This window comes from Malurus melanocephalus, unplaced genomic scaffold (assembly GCF_030028575.1).
Source record: "Malurus melanocephalus ecotype Western Australia unplaced genomic scaffold, MMel_1.1 scaffold_43, whole genome shotgun sequence".
NCBI lineage: Eukaryota > Metazoa > Chordata > Aves > Passeriformes > Maluridae > Malurus > Malurus melanocephalus.
The window spans coordinates 86,215-107,295 of NW_026623275.1; the positions used below are offsets into that span (position 1 = coordinate 86,215).

Below are 21,081 nucleotides of genomic sequence, written 5' to 3' on the forward strand. Positions count from 1 at the left end.
TCCCGTCTCATTTTAAGGAACACTGTGCACCTGTCATTATACTTCCTAATCTTTTAAAACCTCCTTAAACTGTGTCTCCAGAGCAAACAAAATATCTTTTTCCTGTCTGCTTTATATGTAAATAACAGATTCATGAAAGAGGTTTCCTTTACTTGATTGGCTTGGTTTGGTTTCAGAAATTGCAGAGCAAGTCAATTGTAAAACTGCTGTTTACATTAAATGGCAAGTGCTTCAGATACTGTTTCCAAATAATGCTGATGACTGCAGAACCATCACAGAAAATAAATTCCTTCACATGAAGCAAGTTTTGTTGAGACTAAGAAAACATTCTTGGTCTTACATGAAGCAGAATAATTTGCTGATTTCGATTWGGGGAAACAAGAAGTTTCCCTAAACAAACAAGAATTCTATTTTCAGAWTTCCTCTTTCAGTTGAGAATTGATTTCTCCTGGTGTTTGAGATTGAAGCTGTCCAGTATTGTGTAACTAAATGCTRTAAATGTTTTTAAGCAAAGACCAATTTAACATTATTGCAGACGTGCTTAGAAACATCACACCAATATCTGGTAACTTGTTCTTTAAGGTGTAGAGTAGACAAATATTAAAAACAAGACATAAAGCATTTTAGAATCTAAGAGAGAGGTTTTAAAGCCAAACTTAGTCAAGCATATCATAGTTTTTCTAGCTTAAGGAGAGAATATTTTCAGGTTTTATGTGGTAAGTGGTCATAGTTGACAAAAAAAGACACAGTTAATCAGTTACTTATTTCTGATCTGATCACTGTAAATTTGGGTTTTGGTTCTTTTTCAGTAAAGAAGCAAGATGCAAAAACGGAGCTGGGGCACGTGGTGTCCATACTCAAGGAGTTAAATGCTTRTAATTTGATCAGAATCAAATTCCTAACTTTGAAATCCATTCATCCATGGAATAGTTTTCTTTAGGGAACTAAAGAAWAAAGGTTTTTCTAAAAGCTTTGAAAAAAAGCACTGGAATGTGTGGGGAGAAATTTTGATTGATTGCAGTGGGAGTTCAGTGTCTGGAGTGGCTGCAGTACTGGATGGAGGTTAGAAAAATAAATCACATAGTCCAGACTGATGGAAAATAGAAGGTTCAGGTATAGTCACACAAAGATCAGTCATTGTAAGCTTATGGAAGCAATAAGGAGACGCTTGGCTGTTCAGTAAAGACTTTGCAGTCTGTGTTCACAGTGCTTTCTTTTCTGCTGTTATGTGAGGAGAAATACACCAATGTACTTGCGGTGGAAACTGGCAATACATCAGGGAAGGAATTACTGTTTTGACTTAAATATGCCAGTGCCTTTCATCCTTACATCTGATGGAAACAATATGATAAGAAAGCAGTTCCAGAGGCTGTACCGCTGAAATTATGAGTGGCTTGTTTGAGAGTATAGAGCACAAAACAGCATTAGAGATATCAGAGTAGCATTAAAGGTCCAAAATGCACACACTTCACCACAACAGATATTAGTCTGCCATTTTGTACACGGTATTACTCTGTTCTCAGCAATGCAAAATATTGAGAAGTAATTTCTGATCTCACTTTTTTATTGGTGTAGCTGCACTATTTACAGCAAGTCCCTAAATGAAGTAGGAAAGGTGAAATCTTGGCTTAGCAGAGATTCTAACCCTTTCCAGTATCCTCACCCTTCCATTGAAAGAATACAAGAAAATACCCTTACTCARGACATCTTTTCAATTTGGTCTGGGCAGAACTCATTGAATAAGAAGTTTTAACACTGAATGTGTTATTGTCTGTGGAAGGTGAAAGAATTGCTGATTTTCTATGATGGGGAACAGAATATTTCTGTGTGTCATAGAAAAACTCTTCATTGTTTTGTGGTGTTAAAAAATCCCAACCTTTTTGACTTAGATTGCTACATCTTCAGATGAGACAAATGTATTACCAACAGCATATTTTTTAATAAATTAATAAAAGAACCCAGAAAATACTAATATGCTAAAATATGAGTAACCCAAATAATACTGAAATAGATAGTTTGAAAACTCATAGAGAGGACAAATAGTAAAATTCTTAAAATATTTCAGAGGCTCTGTATGAAATCAGTTTTGAATTGGTGCTTCCCAGTATGTCTAGAATGCCTCAGTATTTTATTAGAATAGTGAAATTCAGTGGAAAGTAGTTTTGCATAGTTTCTGTAACTCTGTTAAAAAACAGCAAAATGTATTTTCAACATCTACTGCAAGAGTTACATGTAATTACTAGCAGATTATCTGGGATAGCTTAAAAATTCTAAAAAAAAATCTAGACACAAAATTTGGCCTATAAACAGACAAAGCTTGAAGGATATCACTGATAAGCAGTACAGTAACCCCCCTACTTTCTGWTTTCTAGAGGTCTTGATAGGAGTTAATGCCTATTCAGAGTACTGATAGTAGCAGCCAGAAAAGACATTCCAACATTGAARCCCTGGCAAGAAAACACTGCAATTGAACTATCTTCTTATAAACAATGAAAGATTTTGAATGTATCATGGAACAAATGGAAACTGCTTTGGGATGTTGGATGTGTGTTGGATTTCCTGGGTAAAGTAGCYGGTGAAAATGCAGTATTTTCTATTTTTACTGCACAGAATATTTTGTTACCCAAGGATTTAATCCTGACACCTTCTTTAGTCTGCGTTCACTGCGTATGTAGAAGAAAGGTATGTATCTGTATGACTGAGATTTACTGAGATTTACCAAGATGTGCCTAGTTGTAACATTATTTTAACGCATATCTGTGCAGTTTGGTGGGAACTCAAGTTCTTACAAAGCACTTTTCCTCACTAAACAATCGTCAGCTGTTTTCACACTCAATTTTTTAACTACTTCCCAGAGAACTTGTTTGCATCATCATCACATGAATGATGCCTGTGAATTTATTTAGCCATACAGCTCTTCGTCTTGTGCAGCCTGGTGTTGAAAACTGTCAATTTATTCCAGCTGAGGATGTGATCCTCATTATAACAGTGCCACAGCTGAATGGGTCAGAGTCAGCAGCCAGAACTACTTGCTAAAGTAGACAAATGGACAACATTCTTCATGTTCATTCCTCTTGTAAATCTCAGCAGCGTTTGTGATGGAGTGTGATATGTAGGTCCCAGATTAAAAACACACTGTTACATGCAGTAACCTCACAAAAAAAACTCCTCACCTGTTCCCACCCTATCCCTTCCCTGACTTAATTTTCTTTTTACTGACATGTATGCTAGTTTTATGTGCTTATTACACTCACCTGTATACTGAGTATTTAATACTTTTTAAACCAGCGTATCTAAACTGAACTGTCAATACCGTTCTTTGTCCCAAACCTCTGCTACTTTGTGGAAAAAAAAATCCAACTCGGGCCAAAACTAGCAAGTCAATTCTGTTATTTTTATAAGATTATCACAGGAATGCCAATGAAAATATTCTTAAGTTACAATGGGTGTAACACAGGATTTTCACATTACCCCCTCCCTCTGGGGGAAATCCATAACTTTGTCTACAGTGTGAACTCCACTCATATGGGTCAGGGCTGATTTACCCAGTCAGTGTGTTTGTTTCCACTTCCATTTTCATTGGCACAAAACCAAACAACTAAGGGGAAACAGGCAGTGCAGGGCCCCCACCCTGGCTCTGAACATATTTTCTTCTATTGTAGCTGGTTCCCTCAATTTCCCAGATCAATCAAAACCTGCTGGAGTCACTGCTGTGATAAAGTCGGGGCTGTCAGGGAGTAGGATATCTGTGCTACAGTGATCAAGAAGGATCAGATTTTTTAGTGGCTATGATAACCCTACAGAAATAAATACCTACTRAATTCCAGCATAAAATGGGGTCTGGGGCCAATATGGAATATCTGGAAACACATTGAATGTCTAATGATCCCTGTGTTGTGCTGGCATCCCACTCAAGAGCATCAGCTCTTACCTTTCCAGGTCTATTATAAAGTTGTGGAGATCCAGCATGTAACAAATACCGATAATGCCAATACTTGGATGACTCCTTTGAGAACTGGATAAGATGCTAGCTAGTCTGGAGAAGTCAAGAGGTTAGTTCCCTGAAATGTCCTGTCCAAYGTGTCAACAGCCTGCATGTGAATGGCACTCTCTAAACCAGTGTAAAGTTCCAGTCCACCTGTGTCCTTAATGAAAAGATTAAGAATAAAACTGTGGTTTATCTATTTATTTTTGAAAAAAATATCAAAATTAAAGAATTATGAAAATAAATAACGGAATCTCTCTCAGTGTAGGACTGTGTAATGCAGTTGTGGCAAGAGGCAGTGCAAATCAACTTCTACTGCGCTGGTTTTAGTGCAGAGCCTGCTGCTGGGTTTAGTAGTAGCTGGTTACTGCCTGTGTTCATGGMAAATGCTTCCTGAGTCAGTAATTACTATTCTCATGTCTGCTTTTCTAATCTTAACCTGATTTRAAAATTAAGCTTTGCTCTTCCTGATTTTTTTTGTGCATTATTACTGTTACTGACCTCAAGTGTATCCTGAAAGATAATTTTGATTATCATGTAAGAAACAGGATGTAATACCACCTGTTTCTCCCAGATTTCTGTGTAGCGTTTGAACATCAAAACTAACGAGAATTGCTCAGTTGGCTCCTATGAAAGATGCACATGACAGAGCCTCGTGCTCTGCCTCACATGGCTGCTTTTGCTCTCCCACACAGGCAATGGCCACTTCTACTCCACTAAATGACATAAGCCCAGGACTGTTCTCTGCCCCAGAGAGCAGGTCATGCTGTGTCCCAAGTGCACACAGTCACAAAAACCAGGGTAGCTGCATCCAGGTTGCAAGTTGGGGATGGCCTGAGACCTGTGTTGGCTGCTCAGCCACAGCCATGAAGAGTTTGGAGAAGAACTGTCTGAGCTGGCCTGAGCTGTGCCAGAGCCTTGGGCTGCAGCCATGTGGGCAGGAGACTGGGATTGTGTCCATGACAAGATGGAGCTAYTATTGCTGTTCCTGGACAGTTGGTTAAGATTAATTTTAAACACAAGCCATGACATTTATAATTTCTTACACTTACATCTCATCAATTATTTTATGTCTAGAAAGGTTCCGAGATCCTCTCAGACGCTTGGAAAAATGTCTATTCACTTTCTGAATTTTATGTTCCCTGCTTTGATACTTTTCAGGTCATATTTCCACAGGCTGACATTGTAACGTAAAAGAAAAGATTGTCTTTTATCAGTTTTCAATTTGTCACATGTAATTTCATTAATTAAGTSCTTTGTTCTTGTCTTACAAAAGAGAGAAAATAACCAGTTCTAATTCCATGTGATGACAAATTTAATTAGTTAATAAACTGATAAGCAATAAGGGCTGGAGCAATAGGAAGCAGGAATAATAAGTGAATTCATAGACAACAGCTACACTTTCATATAAGTCTCTATATTAGCCTGTGAGGAGATTTTTTTCCTACCATTTAATTATTCTTAGGTGTGCCAACCAGTTCATCCATTCAAAGCATATGTTGCAGGACATAATGCATCAGCAAAAGATGATGCAAGGCAAGCTGATAGGACTGGCCAGGGYATAGAACACTCTTTGTCTCCTGGCTTCAGTGGCCAAAACCCGATTGTTGAATTATTTTGTGAGAGCACAATCTTGTCTTTCATTGAATTATAAAAGACTCTGCCAGGGTTATGTGCTATTTCCAGTCAGGAATATGGGGGCTTTAAATTCTTGCTGGGTACAAGGAGTACTATGAAGATGAGGCAATGGGAATRATGCAGAATGAGAGTCTGGACTGAGTTTTTAATAGTGCTTAAAATGATGATTCTTTACAAATCAACCAAAAGAGTCACATTTGCAAAGAAAGAATAACACAGATACAAAAGATTTTTGCTAACTACAACTTTTTTGTACCTATRCTCTGCAAAATACATCTGATTATGTGTTGCGAAAGAATAAAGTTTCACTCATATAAAGCTTATAAAATATTCTGCTTATATTATTGATGAGTATACGCAGGTGATTTCATAGAAAAACTTGTCGTGTTTATCCTGTTGGGAATTCTATATATTCTACACCTATTATTAAATTAGGTATGTTTTAGAAAATTATTTAGATTTCAGAGTTTCATTTTTAATGACTTACACTACACTGCCAGAKATTTTCATTACCCACAGTTTGTCTATTCAGTGTTTGGAGAAATTATAAAAAACCCAAGGGTGAACTGAAACATATTTCTCAACACACAAACTGTCCAGCACCAAAGCCTGCTATTGATGCCTTTGCAGAGCTGAAATTTTGGATAACTTACCAACAAAGGGTGGTGGGATGGGTTTGAACTCTAACCAGAGGAATAATGATTCTRTTTTTAAATTGGGAGGGCAGGGAATAAAAGACTTTGACATGGTGACATTTKTAGAAAATTTGTGGCTGAATTACATTGAAACCTTGCTTTTCATGGTTTTYGGGCAGAAAGTAATTTGCGAAGAAAATTCAAAGTCTGGAAGGAACTATTTCATTGCAGTTTGGCACAAAAGGTCAACCTCCTTCTCCCCCCAAATTTAATCAGCATTACTCAATAGCATGGTGACCACCTTTCTGCTACCATCCTGTGTGTTTGAGAGTGAATCCATCTCCCTGAATGGGTGTTGTTGGTGCAGTTATTGCTCCTTTCATTAAAAGGAARAGGAAATGGTCAGAACTAGGGAGGATGGCACAGCCTTGCTGACGGCTCGGGTCTGCGCGGTGCCGCCCCTGTGGTTTCCAGACAGCAGCACTGATGGAGTCATCTCTCCCTTTCAGCCTTGAGGGGCTGTGGGGCTGCAGACAGCACTGTGAGGCTTCAAACACAGCACTCAAAGGCACCATTGTGCACGAAAGGACTTTAAACAGTGCCTGAATTTTAAATCCAGGCTTAAATTCAAAGCATATCTGTGAGGGTATAGGATTTGCTCAAGACTCTTGGGAGTTTAGAGCTGTGCACATTGTAGAAATGCTAAAGTAGAAATTGTTCCATATGATGATTACAAATCAGGGAATATCTGCATTTACACACGATCACAGTCATATTTCCAAGCAGTAGACCTCAACYCTGTAACACTGTATGTGAAGGGACAAACTTTTGTACACATCAGAATGAGAGTCTTACTTCCTTTCTATTTATTGCAGAGATAATAATTTATTTTATTTTTAAATCTGAATATTTAAATAGAATTTGGATTGTCTGTTTAATTTGGTAATTACAATAATTGCAAACATTAAATTATGTGTGGTGCACAGTAATTTTTATCAGCATACTGTAGCAGAATAAAGATCTTTTTGAGAGATCAAGCACCTTCTACAATTTGGAAAGTAAATAAAGAAGCARAAATAAACCTGCCACATCTCCTCATTTGAACTTTCCCAGACTGAACTCAATCAAAGTGTGGGTTGCACAGAGAGCAGAGTTTGGTCTGCAGAGGCTTTCTGTTTTGCATTAGCAAATTGTAGAGGTGTTATCTCAAAACTATCTTTACAAGTGATTAAGTAGAGCAGAGCATTAGTTTATGTTCGGAGTGAATGATGGGGCAGTTCTTTGCAATTAATACGCCCAGACTTTGCATATGGACATTTTGTAGATGTACAGATGGCCTTTAGGTTCGAAATGGTTTTTAAGGTGAAGATAAGCTACTGTCCAAGCCTGTCCCATAGGATAGCTGTTTTGGGTTTGGTGTTTGTGCCTCGCTGGAATAACATGGGYTTGTTTGTTCTGTAGCCATTCCAGCCCACCCACATCTCGGTGGTTTGGCCCTTCCTTGTGCTTGTCTGCAGGTGTGCCCRTTGCTGACCTCATTCACCCATCTATTTGCAGTCATAAATACATCTAACCTAATGTTTGGCCATATTTGTGTTATGATATGCTTGAAATAGAAGAAAAAAACCCTGAACAATTACTTGCTTATTACAAAGAAAAACTGTTTTCCACCTAATGTCCATCAAACTAGGTGCTTTATTCATGCCGTGACAGGAGATGATTGTAAAGTTTCTCATCTATTTTGGACATCACCACAAACATCCAAGTGCCTCTGCTGTGTCACCTGCCTGTACTCTTTTACTTAGTTGAAATGACCCTCCATGTAAGTGCTGCCTTCCTAAATATATGTAAAGTGCTTAAATGGTCTCAGCTGTCAACAAGAAAGCAAATTATAATTAATTCTGTACTGCTTTTTTATGTCTAAAATGGTGGGTAATCTAGCTATGATTTTCTGTGGCTTAGAATTGGCCTAATYCTATCAGGCAGGGGAGGTTTTGTTGTTCACTTGAATATGACTAGAGTTAACATAAAATGTTTTGGTTTGCTTTGTGAAAATTCAATTCCAGAGCTACATAGATTTATTTCAGGATATTTTCATGCAAAAGTTGTATCGTCCACAGAAAGAGGTAGATTTAATTTTTATGCCAAAATGAAATCCAGCAGCATTCTGTTTTGCTGTTATGAGAGAACCTTTTAATGTATTTTAACAAAACACTGTTAGTGTTAATTCAACTCTCCCCAGTGCAGAGTATAATGGGACATAAGGCAGGTTTTAGAGGTAAATGATGACAATAGAGAAGTGTGAGAAACTAAAGGAAAATATTAATATTAGCTTAGATTTTGGAGGCAAGTGCTGGAATATGTTAGTCATTTGCGAAAAAAAATTAAAAAGAGAAGTACGAATGTATGTGATAAGATTTTATAAAGGATGTTTCCTTCCCAAATCTACAGTTAGGCATTGTAGCTCTGTGTCTGCCTGTGGCTTCAGCTGAATGACTGATTAAAGTCGCTTTCAAATTGTGTATTTCAGTACTTACAGTTGTCTTCATCAGTTCAGATGGTAGAATCCAGTGCTGGGACTCTAAAGAAACAAAATCAGTGAACAGAACAAGCGGGGCAATTAATCTTGTTTCACAGGCTACAAGGCTTGCATGTGCCCATGTCTGTTTGTATGGTGCAATCATTAATGAGTCACATACTGTTTCATTTTTACTGCCCCTTCGTTTTAGGGCAGACTTCAGACGATTCAGCATGGTGTAGGAAAGACTAGAATAGGGTACTTTATACTTCACAGAAGCTAAAATGTATATATATATATATATATGTAAGACAGACAGGAAACTCCTAGAAGAGAGGAAGCGGTTTCATGGTTAGGAAAATCGGCAACCACAAGAATGGAGTACTATCCGTGCCATTACTGATAAGTTGCTACTAAAAGTGGTCAAGTTGCTTTGACCAAAATTTTCCACTGGGCACTAATATTCATTTTTGGTTTTTCTACAGTGGGTCAGATTGTCATAGTGCTCTCCCAACTACAGTTTAAAGTCATTGGTAGTGTGCTTTGCACATATAAAACCCTGTACAAATACTAAGTAGGAAAGTTAAGGAAAATCAGTAGTTTCATTTCTTTGATGAGGAACCCAAAATCTGTGGCAAGTTTTTCCATTTTTGCCCATTATTTCCRTGCCATGATAGGAAAAAGCCTTTTTCCTTGCAGTCTATTCCACTTCTGAAGTCAATTAACATTTTTGAATCACTTAGATAACCGGGTGAAAGCTCTAACTTGCTCCAGAGGAATTTATTAAWTTCCCTTTTTAGTGTAGTGTTGAAGTGTCACACTAAATTCTCAAATATTCTTTATTACAGGAGGTATGGGTACGATGCAGGAAAAAAAAAGTGATTAAGAAATGAAAACCRTACTCCAGTGTATTCTCATGATGGAAACAAATGAATCATCCAGTGAAGCCTTCAATTTAGGAAAAGTTGAAATTAAATCCTTGATTGCACTATCTGAAGCGGGTGTTTATTTTGGTTTGGGAAAGAATAGAGAGGGAAATAGAGAAAGGCCTTTATTTTATAAAATATACTTAGAGAGTAAATTCCTGTGGTCTATGGTGGTAAAAATTACTTGACAGGCAAATTCTGGCTATGTGGGGCTCCTAACCAGGAATATCATCGCTAAATTTGTTCCCATTAAAATCAATAAAATATCTTGGATTGCTTCTAGAAATGTTTGTGGTGTGTATTGCAACAAGTATTCATTCTCCACAGTTCAGAGCTGCTCTGGGCCAATGGGATTGCAAAATATCTGTCAGCTTTGGCTGACAGCCTAAGGTTGCCACAGCAATTTTTCTCTTTAATGAGTAAAATAGGTGATGTTTATAGAAAATAACTGTCTCATGAGAAGCTGTGCAAAACGTTCCATTCAAAACCATTCTGTTTATATATAGTTTTGTTGTTTGTTTTCTTTTCTTTTTACTTACTACTGTGGACATTTGCATGAAAACAGGATATTTCTCCTTCAAATTGCAGTCATGGACAGAATAGCTACTATACCAAAATGGAGCCAACCCACTTCAATAAAAAAAAACAACTATTTTGCTTACCAAATCTGTTTCTTCTGTGTATGCAAAGTTTTGAGCACTTATTTTCCTACCTAAATTTAGTGGCTGGTTTTTTGGGATTTTTTTTTTGCATTAGTTCTGTAAAGTCAACAAAACAATATGGATATAATAAAAATACATTTCTGCAAAGATTAAATTATTTAAGAAACATAAATAACATTTATCCTTTAATATTTACAGTGATGGCAGGGATAAAAGTATTTTTGTTGTATGTACTGGCTTCTTTTTTTTTTTTTTTACACAGCCTAGAGACAGTGATAAATACTCAAGAGAGAGATAAATAGAAAARCTGAGTCCTGTTTTGGTTGTTGATGATCAATAGAATTAATAAACACCAGGAASATGAGTGCTCTTTCTGATGGACAAATTGCACTTTTCCAGTCTCATGTTGAATTCTACCAATAACAGAGATAGATAAACTTTTAGTGACAAGTTGCATATTTTCTCTGKTTCAGCAATGTCTTACAATGCCCTTAAGATTTCTTTAAGTGCCCTGGGATGAATGAGTGTACATTAACACACATGTTCCTATATGTATTTACATCACTTAGCACCTTCATCCCTGGCTTCGGGAACATCTTGAGTGCCCAGGGAAAGCTCTGTGTCATTTGTCTCTCTGGCAGGAATGAGAAGGAGAGTGAGAGAAATGTGCTGCCAAATCCTCAGCCCCTGTAAGCCCTCATCCCAGCAATAAGGCAGAGTCATGGATTGCTGAGCATTCCACCTGGAGACAGCTCCTGACAGAGCCGTGTTAGAGCCGCTCTGCCCCGTGGAGGCTCACCCACCCTGGACTAGGCACAGACCATGCTTTTCCTGTTCCTCGTCCTCTCAGTCTAGGGTGGTTCTCTGAAAACTGATACCTATCTGTGCAAAATCCACTGGATAAAGCCRTCATCTGTTTGTACAACTGCAGGATTTATAGTCACCGTACTAATAAGTAAATATTCCCTCTCTGGTTAATAAATGGAACACTGGGATTGCAGTTCAGGTGGTCATAGTCCTCTGACTGTAAAGATTTGCAAGGAAATTAAAAATGGACAGGCTTTTRTTTGTACTACACAGATTAAGTTTTCAAATTCCAGGATCACCACTTCTTCCCTGAAGGTACCTGCAAATCTTTCAGACAATCCTTTTTTCTCATTTGAACAAATAAGCATCCCACTGAGCAGTCCTAGTGTAACTAGCCTGTATTGGCTTTGAGAGCCCAAACAGTCTCTTTACCTCACTGGAGCCATATGAATTTGTGTTTTGCAAATAAAAATTATAAAAACTTTTTAAAATACACCTCCCAATTCTAACTGTAGATGTAAACTGCTTTTTTTTGGCAGGCAACTTCACAGGGTCAGGGTCCATTAGCTTTGGCCAACCAGCATTTAAATGTGACTGAAAAATACAGGACCCTGTCAATGGAAAGAATTATCAAGTGCTCTTTGGAAAAATTAGCTGCATTTWTTCCTATTTTATAGCTGTTCTGTATGTAATTTACACTTTACAATTTTTTGAGTTGTTTTTAGTTTGGGCAACTAATAATGTGTGTTTTTTCATCCTTGTAGTACTTGACACGACATTGTGGCTTGATGAAATGTTTGCAAAGTAATTCAGCATAAATGTGCCAGTTAGTTTCTTTGGTTRTTTCTTGGTGATATTCAGTTCCCACCCATTTTGTTCAGTGCTGCTTTGGCAAACTGTTACAGATTTTAGCAGCAGGCAGTTCACAGTAATTATATAATATAATACACTAAGTAAATATATGATAAATGAGGAAATGTAAAACAAACAAGAAATGCAACCCTGGGGACTAACTGGGCTTGAAATTCTCGTGGGTAAGCACAGCAGGTGAGCAAAGGAGTATGACAAATAGGGTAAGAATTTCTTAAAGCCTGACTGCCACAAATGTGTCAATGGAGCTGAGTCAGCTTGGGAAGAACACAGTAACTCACTGTTRATTCAAAAGCCAGTAGCTCACTGCTACCCTTCTGGGTGATGTGGAATGCATTGGCTGGAAATGCAACTTACTAACCTTCGGGGACTGCTGCTTCTGCTGCTCTTCAGCCCAACTCTTGTGCTGCTCCTTTCCAGGGACACTTCTCTGGAAACAATAGTGTSTCACAGAGCTGTTGGGATGGCGCTCAGTCAGCATCAGACCAGCAGCCAAAAAATGTAAATTATACCAATCATCTTTCTAGAAGCTGCAGTATTGGAATTTGCTATTAAGAACTGAAAAACATTGCTTTCACTTTGCCTTTATGAGGCCAATATACATGGGAAATATATATATCATGTGCACAAATTAGTAGCAACAGTCAACAGCAATATAGTTAATATTTCTTTGCTGTAGGATTTTTTTGCATAAAATATGCTTTTGCTATACTATTTCTCCAACATTTTGCCCACTAAAAACAAGACCTTTTTCTGCCTTTCTTCCTCCCATCTCTATTTATATTTTTCTTATAGAAATGCATTTAGTCATTGTGTTGATGATTACTTTACTCTTAAGTTACCTCTGTGCCTGACCTCCAGCTTTTCTCTCTTTTTATTGTCAGCTCACGGATGCTATGACTGTAGGACCGTGCTAACTGACCCCTCTGGAGTTTTCACTTCTCCGTGCTTCCCCAGTGACTATCCCAACAGCCAAGCGTGCAGATGGATCATCCGAGCACCGCATGGATATATCATACAGCTAACATTTATCGATTTTGACATTGAAGAAGCTCCAGGCTGCATTTATGATTCACTGACATTAGACAATGGAGAAAGCCCAATGAACCTTTGTGGCATCACTGCCAAAGGATTATCCTATAATTCTACYGGAAATGAAATGATTGTGTCATTTAAAAGCGACTTCAGTATCCAAAAGAAAGGTTTTAATGCCAGCTATGTACGAAGTAAGTAAGCCCAAAGCATTTCATCCCTTTATAGATGTTTAAGGAAATGTCTAATAAGGATTAGAATGAGACTTCCCAAAGGAATCAAGTCCTCCATGAGAAGATAATGAATGGGCGAGGCTGCACTTTACAGGCTACAGGGTTGTCTTGTATTTTTTTTTTAGCTAATTTATTTTTCTTTGGATCAAAATTATTTTGTTCTATGACATGACAAAAAGTGTATCAGAAAAACTCTTCACATGCAAAGATTTTAGGCCTAACAGTTCTCTCCCTGTCAGTTTATGCTGGAAGATTTGGAAGGAGGTCACCTGTCTTTCAGGTCAGCATACCTGCAGAGGGACATAGAAACCTACAGGAGAGCACGAGAGGGAACTCATTTGAGCCAGAAAGAAGTTCAGCCCAGACCTCTGGCCCAGCATAACTCCCAATGGTGGGGAGAAGTTTGTGCAGAAAGAAGAACTTCTCAGAGTTCATCCAGCCTCTGGAACAAACTCCCAGGAATGAACCGAGATTGCAAAATGGCTCCTTTTCATTTCAGTTCCTTGACCTTTCTTTCCCTTCCTTAAATATGTAACAATGGTTTTAAAGATTTTAAAAAGACACTCATGCTTTTCTTCCTAGAAGACAAGTGTACAAATAACTTCTGATTGGTGTTAGATTTTTTGTTTAGAGTATTAATTGGCATTAATTAGACAGTACATTAGACAGTAAAGARCAGTGAGGTAACGAAGGGCATTAGTCACTGACAGGTCCCATGTGTGGCTCACAGTTCATTCCACTTCAGGGTTGCAGTTTCCAGTTGCATGCTCTCAGCAGACTTCCTTTTTCTAGAAGTCACACACCTTAAACTGAACACTAGTATTGCGTTGAGCATTTGCATTATTGTAGCACAGTTATGTTCTGTAGAAACACAGAGTGGGGAAGTTTGGCAGTTCTCKCTTCAGTCACAAGCCCATCTTCMACATGATTWTTKTTTTTTWAAAAAGTATTACGTCATATATTTTAAGGTAATTAGGATAGCAACTCTCAGGAATCATAAGACAAAAGTAGGCACRATTATGTCAGCAAAATCTGTGAGCAGTTGTGAAAAGAAAAAAGGTACCATCTCAGAGGAGCTAAAAATACTTCTCTCTTCTGAGATCTTTTCATGCTGACAAAATGAATGTGGCAATACTTTTAGGAGCACCTGCTTTCTTCTGAAAGTCAGAGAAGATTTTCTGAAAGGCTTCGCTATTTGAAATTAACAAAACTTGCTATATTGTAAGAAGCTGTAAAATCAAGGGGATCATAAAAAATTATATGCAGTCATATTATGCAAAATTATTTCTCTATTCTTCTTTAATATTTTAATGTTTAGGGATCACATTACATAAATGTGTCATATGATAAGCTATAATTGGAATTGAAAGATGCAATGTTGACCTCAGCTGTGTTGAATAAGGAGGAGAGGAAAAGTCCACAAACACAGAGAACCCTTTGTGTAGATATACCTACAGTAATGTATTTTTATGGAAGCAAAAGCATTACCTCCATGCCAAATATGCAGTACCTTATGCTCATGGGTAGCATCATCAAAATTAAATAGTCTTGGAAGACACCCTTTTATTTTGAAAAAAAGACTATTCCCCAAGTGTGAGTAAAAGTAGCAAAGACCTTCACCAGTGAGTTATATTTTAATGTTTCACATTTGTATTAGTTCAGAAGCTCTGTGTTAAGGTTTGCTGTTAAGCACCTAGTCTAAGGCTGGCTTCATCTGGTTTCATTGCTCCAAATGTGTAACTTTCACCTGATATCTTGATTTTGACTGTGGATGCCGGGAGCGCTGGCTGCATTCTCCTAGGGCAARTTGTAACTATATTCTACTTATTGCCCACTGTCGTGCAATTATGTTACTTTCATAAAATAGTTCAGACAAAGATCCTAGTAACACTTAAACTGGAAATGGGTTCAGAAAAGGGTCATGGGAAAGAGATCCTAATGTACTTCTTTCCTTTCAAGTAATAAAACACGTGGACAGTGGGACACCAATGTGCACACACGCTGGAATGACCACACATCCATATGGCAGATGCAGTGCTGTGCTCTGCTATCCTTGCAAAGAGTTCCCAAAGCTGTCAGAAGGATTGCACGCCCCCTCACTTCATGTGAACTTTCAAAGCTTCTTCATCAAGCTGACATTGTTTTTAACTACTACAAACATGATAGCCAGGCAAAAGCATTCATTTCCCCCAGAACAAGGGGAATGCTGTTATATTTTCTTCCATTTCTCAGAAATTACATTTTTAAATAGTAAAATTAATTAGTTTGTTCAGTTTTGAATTTCACAAAGTAATACAAAGTTGGAAAATGAAAGGCCATTCAAAAACACAATTTACTGTCTAGAAATGTTGTTTAAAAAGGCATTAATGGTGCATACATCCTAATTGCAGTATGTACATAAGAAAAATAGACGCAGGGAAAGACAAACATAAGAGTTCTGGGAGGGAATTAGTTTGGGAATAGAACAGCTTTTGTGTGACTKCTCAGTTTGATGTAAGAACAGTTTCCAACTGAGTTTTGCAGAGTCCTGTTGTCCATATCAAGCTGGCCACCCACAAAAATGTTTGTTTCCTGCTTGTCACTTCCAGCAACACACCAATAGTGGATTCAYGGGCTGTATCCTCAGCTGCAGTAAACTAATCCAGCAGTGATAATCTTAGAGGAATTATGTCAATTTACACCAGCTGAAGAGCTGGCATGGTAAATAATTTCCTAATAACAGTTAACTGCATGAGTAGTTACTCCACCAGTAAGTAGAAGTCACWCAGTCACCAAAAGGGGAGGAAGGAGAGCCAAGTGATCTGTGTTAGTACAAAAATGCCTGAGACAATGTCATGTAAAATTGACATACAGCTGAGCAGGGCTGCAGGAACCCAGATTCACCGAGATAATAACAAAACACTCTCAGACAGGTACTTGGTATGTGGGCACTTGCAGAGCTCATTAAAGTTTGATACATTTCTTCCAGAATCAGTGACAAGGCAGATGAAAGCAGGGGAGGTAGAAACAACAAAAGGCACTCCTAAAGTACCAGACTATATTGAAAAGCCCATCACCTGTCAGGAGACCAGTGTTCCTGGCAAAGGATTGTGAAATAGAGTCTAGAGACTGCTGGCTTCCTTATGTAGGAGGGGATGTAAGAGATATGAGACAGTGAGATGCAGGTACAGTAGATAYTTGCACTTTTTAAATGAGAAAATGTGTCAAAAAACTTCGTGCCCATTGTAATCCAATTATCACAGGATAGTCTGAGTTGGAAGAGACCCAAAAGAATCATCAAGCCCAGCTCTGAAGTGAATGGCCCATACAGGGATCAAACCAACAACCTTGGCATTATTAGCACCATGTTCTAACCAAAGGAGCTAATCAAAAGATCTTCCTAAGCTAAAATAATTTAACACCATTGTGAAAGTAGTCTAAACACCTGGATGAGTATCCCAAGAGTATATGTGTATTCTTCCTCAGAGAAAAACCAGTTTCTCTGATACTGACATCTGAAATTCATCAGTGTGAAGACTGACTGTGCAAGAGCATTGATGACTGCGCTTAATATTGATGACAGGATTCTGTGTTCTCCATGTGGACTTGTCAGATTTGTCCTTTTGGTGAATGGGGAAGGTGCCAGGGGTTAAATCTGTACGATGAATACAGCAAAATTGAGTCGACTTCTTCAGTACGGGAACAAAGGCCTTCCCGTTTATTTCTCTTTCTATACTGTTTAAATGTGACAATAACAATGTCTATAACTTTCCTGACCACCCCAATGCAGGCTGCAGTGCTCATCTGAAGAAGCTTTCTTCTTTTTCAGGTCTTGAATCCTTATGCTTCTTCTGGAACACTTTCCTTGTTACGTAAAGGAGCTTAGAGTATAATTAACCCGCTAAAAAATGCCCCTGTTTTCAATGGAGAGTTGAACGCATTTTCTATCTATAAAATTGTTACAGCATGCTTTTTCCCTTGGGAAGAAAAACAATCTATGAAGTAAATCCAGTAACTATGAAAGCCCAGTATTTTCCTCTCTTCCCTCCCATTATGAAGTTACTGGGTTGGCAGATAATGTGCAATGCTTTATGTTATTTTACTATGTAATATATTGGTCAAATTATGTTCTTGTGTATATCCAAATATGGTAGTTTGGAGCTCAGAGTCTTTGCAAGCAGCTGGCAAAGGGAACTTGCGGTACCACAGACAGCACAGAATCCTGATAAACCGTATATCTGTGTCTTTTCTTCAGCATGGAGTGACAGTCGCCCTTCCCTCAAGTCTTACCCTCTCATATTTGAAAGTGTTTTATTTCATTCTGAGAAGAGGATAGGTGTAGTAATTAGCATAAGTGTTGTGACATCACTGAAAAATCCCAGAGACTGGGAATTAACTACTGTAGCAGTTATTCTTCAAGTTCTGCAAGAAGCAGTTTTGCTTCCAGCCTATACACTGTGAAAATGTGTAAGAGGTAGCAGGCATTTGCAGGAGATACGGTCTGATGCAGAAATGTGGAGCCAGAAGTAAAACTGAGGGCAGTTACAATCTGTACCAGAGACCTTGGCTTGTTGGCTAGTGGGAAACTTTTCTGTGGAGAAATTTGCTAGAGGAATTGTGCTGCTATGAATGTGCCAATTAAACTGAGCATATTAACATTTTATTTTGAAAAATAATGTTCTCCAAAACAGAGTGAACAGAATTGTCATTAATGTACTCATGGAGAAAAAGTGTATGTCATGTGATATCTTTTTGCTCATTTGGTGGCTGCCATTTTGCCCATGCAAGTGAGAATACRTAACAATAATTAGAGACAGAGGAATTCTGCCTAAATACCCTTCACAGCAATATATAAATTGCAGGAGGACTAGAAACTTCTAGATACTTGTGCAAAATCCAAAACTGCTGACCCAACTGTTAGCAAATRGGGAACAACTTGGATATAAATATTCATGAATAAAATTGCAGTATTCGACCAGAAAGCTGCTGGGGACAAAATGAGAAGATGGCTAATGCTGTGCAGAAATACCCATTAGCTAAATTCAGCAACAAAAGGCTTCATTTTTCCAAGGAATGTCACGGGGACTTTCTTCTATTGCGATATTTAAAAGAAGGAGGGCCTGAACTTTGTTGGTATAGTGCAGTCATGCAGACAAGTAATTAAAATAATATCTCTTAGAAGCAAGTCGTACTGCGTTTTTCAAATAACTGCTTTATTCCATTGCTTAATGCATCCTTACTAGATGAATGAGTAGTAATTTTTTTWAAGTGGGCTGAAGCAGAGTTGAAGTCAGTAGGTAATATGTCCTAATATTGCTCTTAATGCAACTTACGGGGTTGTTAACTGGGTGTCACRCAGCATTCTCTGCGCCATTGAAAGGATCTCTGCGTGTTTGCACCTGAGTGCACTCCCAWGTCAAATTCCCCTTGGTGTGTGCTGTTGGTATATTACAGTGATAAAAACTGCCTGATGAATATTTGTTTTAATGAGCTTTAACCCCTGCTGCCAGTCTGCTTTTGTTTCTATGTGATGAATTTTTTTTGTTTGKTTGGTTGGGTTTGGTTTGGTTTTTTGGGGTTTTCTTTTTAATTACTCTTTTTTATGTTTGGGGTTTTTTTGTTAATTCACTTATCTGCTCTTGGTTCTAGTTGCCGTGTCTCTGAGGAATCAGAAAGTCATCATTCCCCAGGTTCCCGACATTGGTGCTGTGTCTGTGGCAGAGGCTGTCTCAGTGCCAGAGCTTAGGCAGTTTACTCTGTGCTTTGAAGCCACCAAGGGCAACAGCGATGACAACGAYGACTGGAAGGTTTTCTCCTACACTGATGCATTGTTGACAGAACTGCTCAGCTTTGGGAAGACCACAAAAGGCCATTTTCTGTCCATCTCGGGCACACAGTGCATCCTCAAGAATGCATTGCCCCGAAATGCAGAGTTTTTCACRGGAACCTTTCAGCAGCTGTGTGTTGTTTGGGATAGCCTCTCGGGCACTGTAGGTATATATGCCAAAAACATCTATCACACAGTGTCCTGTCCGGAGGTCTTTGACAAAGTGATCCCTGGAAATGGGAGGCTGGTGCTGGGCTCTAACAGCAATGAAGTGAGCTCTCTAAATGGGGACATTTACAACTTCCGCCTCTGGAATTTCACCATGAATGCGCAAACGCTGGCCAACCTCAGCTGCGATGTGAAAGGAAACATTGTGGACTGGGAAAATGAATTCTGGAGTATTCCAACTTCAGCGCTGAAAGCAGAAAACAATTTGAGTTGTGGTGAGTATATCTTGCCAAAACTTTTTTGCTTTTTTCCCCCCCACACTTCTGTTTTGTGCTGAACATATCACATACCAAGATGGAAAAAAAATGAGAGCCTTCCCGTGAAAGAAAAATAGCTAGGTCTTACCTATCTTAGGCTTTAGCTCAACTCTTACCATATGCAGAGGCTTTGAAGGTTGTAGATTTGATTCCTTAAAGGAAAAGAACACGTCCCCTGAATGCATTGAGCTGCTGCTGGAAATGATCTGCAGATCAAACTTTTTCCTAAATAGTCTTTATTGGCCCATAAGAAAGGGAGACAATGACAAGCACCTGATAGCCTCAAATAAGATCACTGTGGTCTCAACAGAAAAAAAAATTATGTTAACTAATTAATTACTAAATGTTTTTATTCCTGCCCTTTGACCCTTAAATGAGCCAAAGGAGCCTCATGCTATGTATKCAGAGACAGCAAAAGCAGTGCCAAAAACAATGCATATGGGACAGGAAACTAGAAGAAAATACTAAATCAGAGACAGAAAGGAAYGAAGAGTTTGAGATCAAGAACATCAGGTTTTGCTTCATGATGACATATTATCGTCCTTCTTCCATCAGCTGATGTGACCACAGCTGATGAAGGAGTTCTGYAAAAGAAAAGCTTTTTCTAATTCCTCAGTACAAAAGGATCTGGYAGAAAATAACTTCACAGAAAGTCTTGCTCTTCTTACACTGTGGCACAGTGCTAACTACCATAACACTTGACCAAAAAACCTACCAACACCTCTGTAAAAGCTGCAGTCTCATCTAATTTTGACTGGAGTAGGAGTCAGTCTTCTTTCTTTCAAAGACTGTACAGTCCTATGGMACAAATAGAATATCACAGCTGTGGTCATAGAAACAATAGAATTATTTTCATTCCACAGCTTTATTCCTTGGGATATGATTGATCATGTAGCTTTCCTGCAGCAGAAGATTCTTTTAGAAAATTGTATTAGTGTCGGTACTTTAGGYCTAGTTATCTATACAAGTCACTTAAATGTATCTACATATAAACGTTGTTGCCTCTGCATAAGCCTCTGAGGAAACGAACTCACTAGCCAATCTTTTTCTTTCCTTGATGTGAAATCACCCCCTGTGATAGAGGCTTTCCTGAGCCAGGGTATTTCCTAAAAGAAAATTCTGGGTTCAGTGCCATTTCAAAGATGGTTGCTAATCCCAGAGATGAAATTGTTAGAATTATCTTCCCTTCCTTTTCTCAAGTAAAAGCCTTCTTTGTAGAAACTCCCTTCAACAGGAGAGTTGATGAGTCAGGCTATCAACCATGAATAAACCACTGACACTGGGGAGCTGACTCTGATTAGGCTTTATTTATGTGAAAGGATTTATGCAGAAAAGAGTTTTTCACACAGCTCCAATAATGGTTCACCAGGAAATGGCATGTAACTTAAAAAAAAGCAAACCAAGCATTTAGCAGTGATCTCAACATATCTCTGCCTGAACAGTGCTTGCATTTTCAAGGGGTATTATTTTCATGGTTTTTCAGA

At 38.3% G+C, this 21,081-nt stretch overlaps 1 protein-coding gene across 5 annotated transcripts in view; it reads left to right on the forward strand.

Annotated features, from left to right (window-relative positions):
• ADGRG6 (adhesion G protein-coupled receptor G6) overlaps positions 1 to 21,081 on the forward strand; it is a 109,368-nt gene that overhangs the window by 28,288 nt on the left and 59,999 nt on the right. For all 5 annotated transcript variants that reach the window (XM_057364816.1, XM_057364814.1, XM_057364817.1 and 2 more), the window contains exons 3-4: positions 12,926 to 13,267; positions 18,935 to 19,555. In XM_057364816.1, coding sequence (XP_057220799.1) covers positions 12,926 to 13,267; positions 18,935 to 19,555 — 963 coding nt within the window. The remainder of the gene's footprint in view (positions 1 to 12,925; positions 13,268 to 18,934; positions 19,556 to 21,081) is intronic.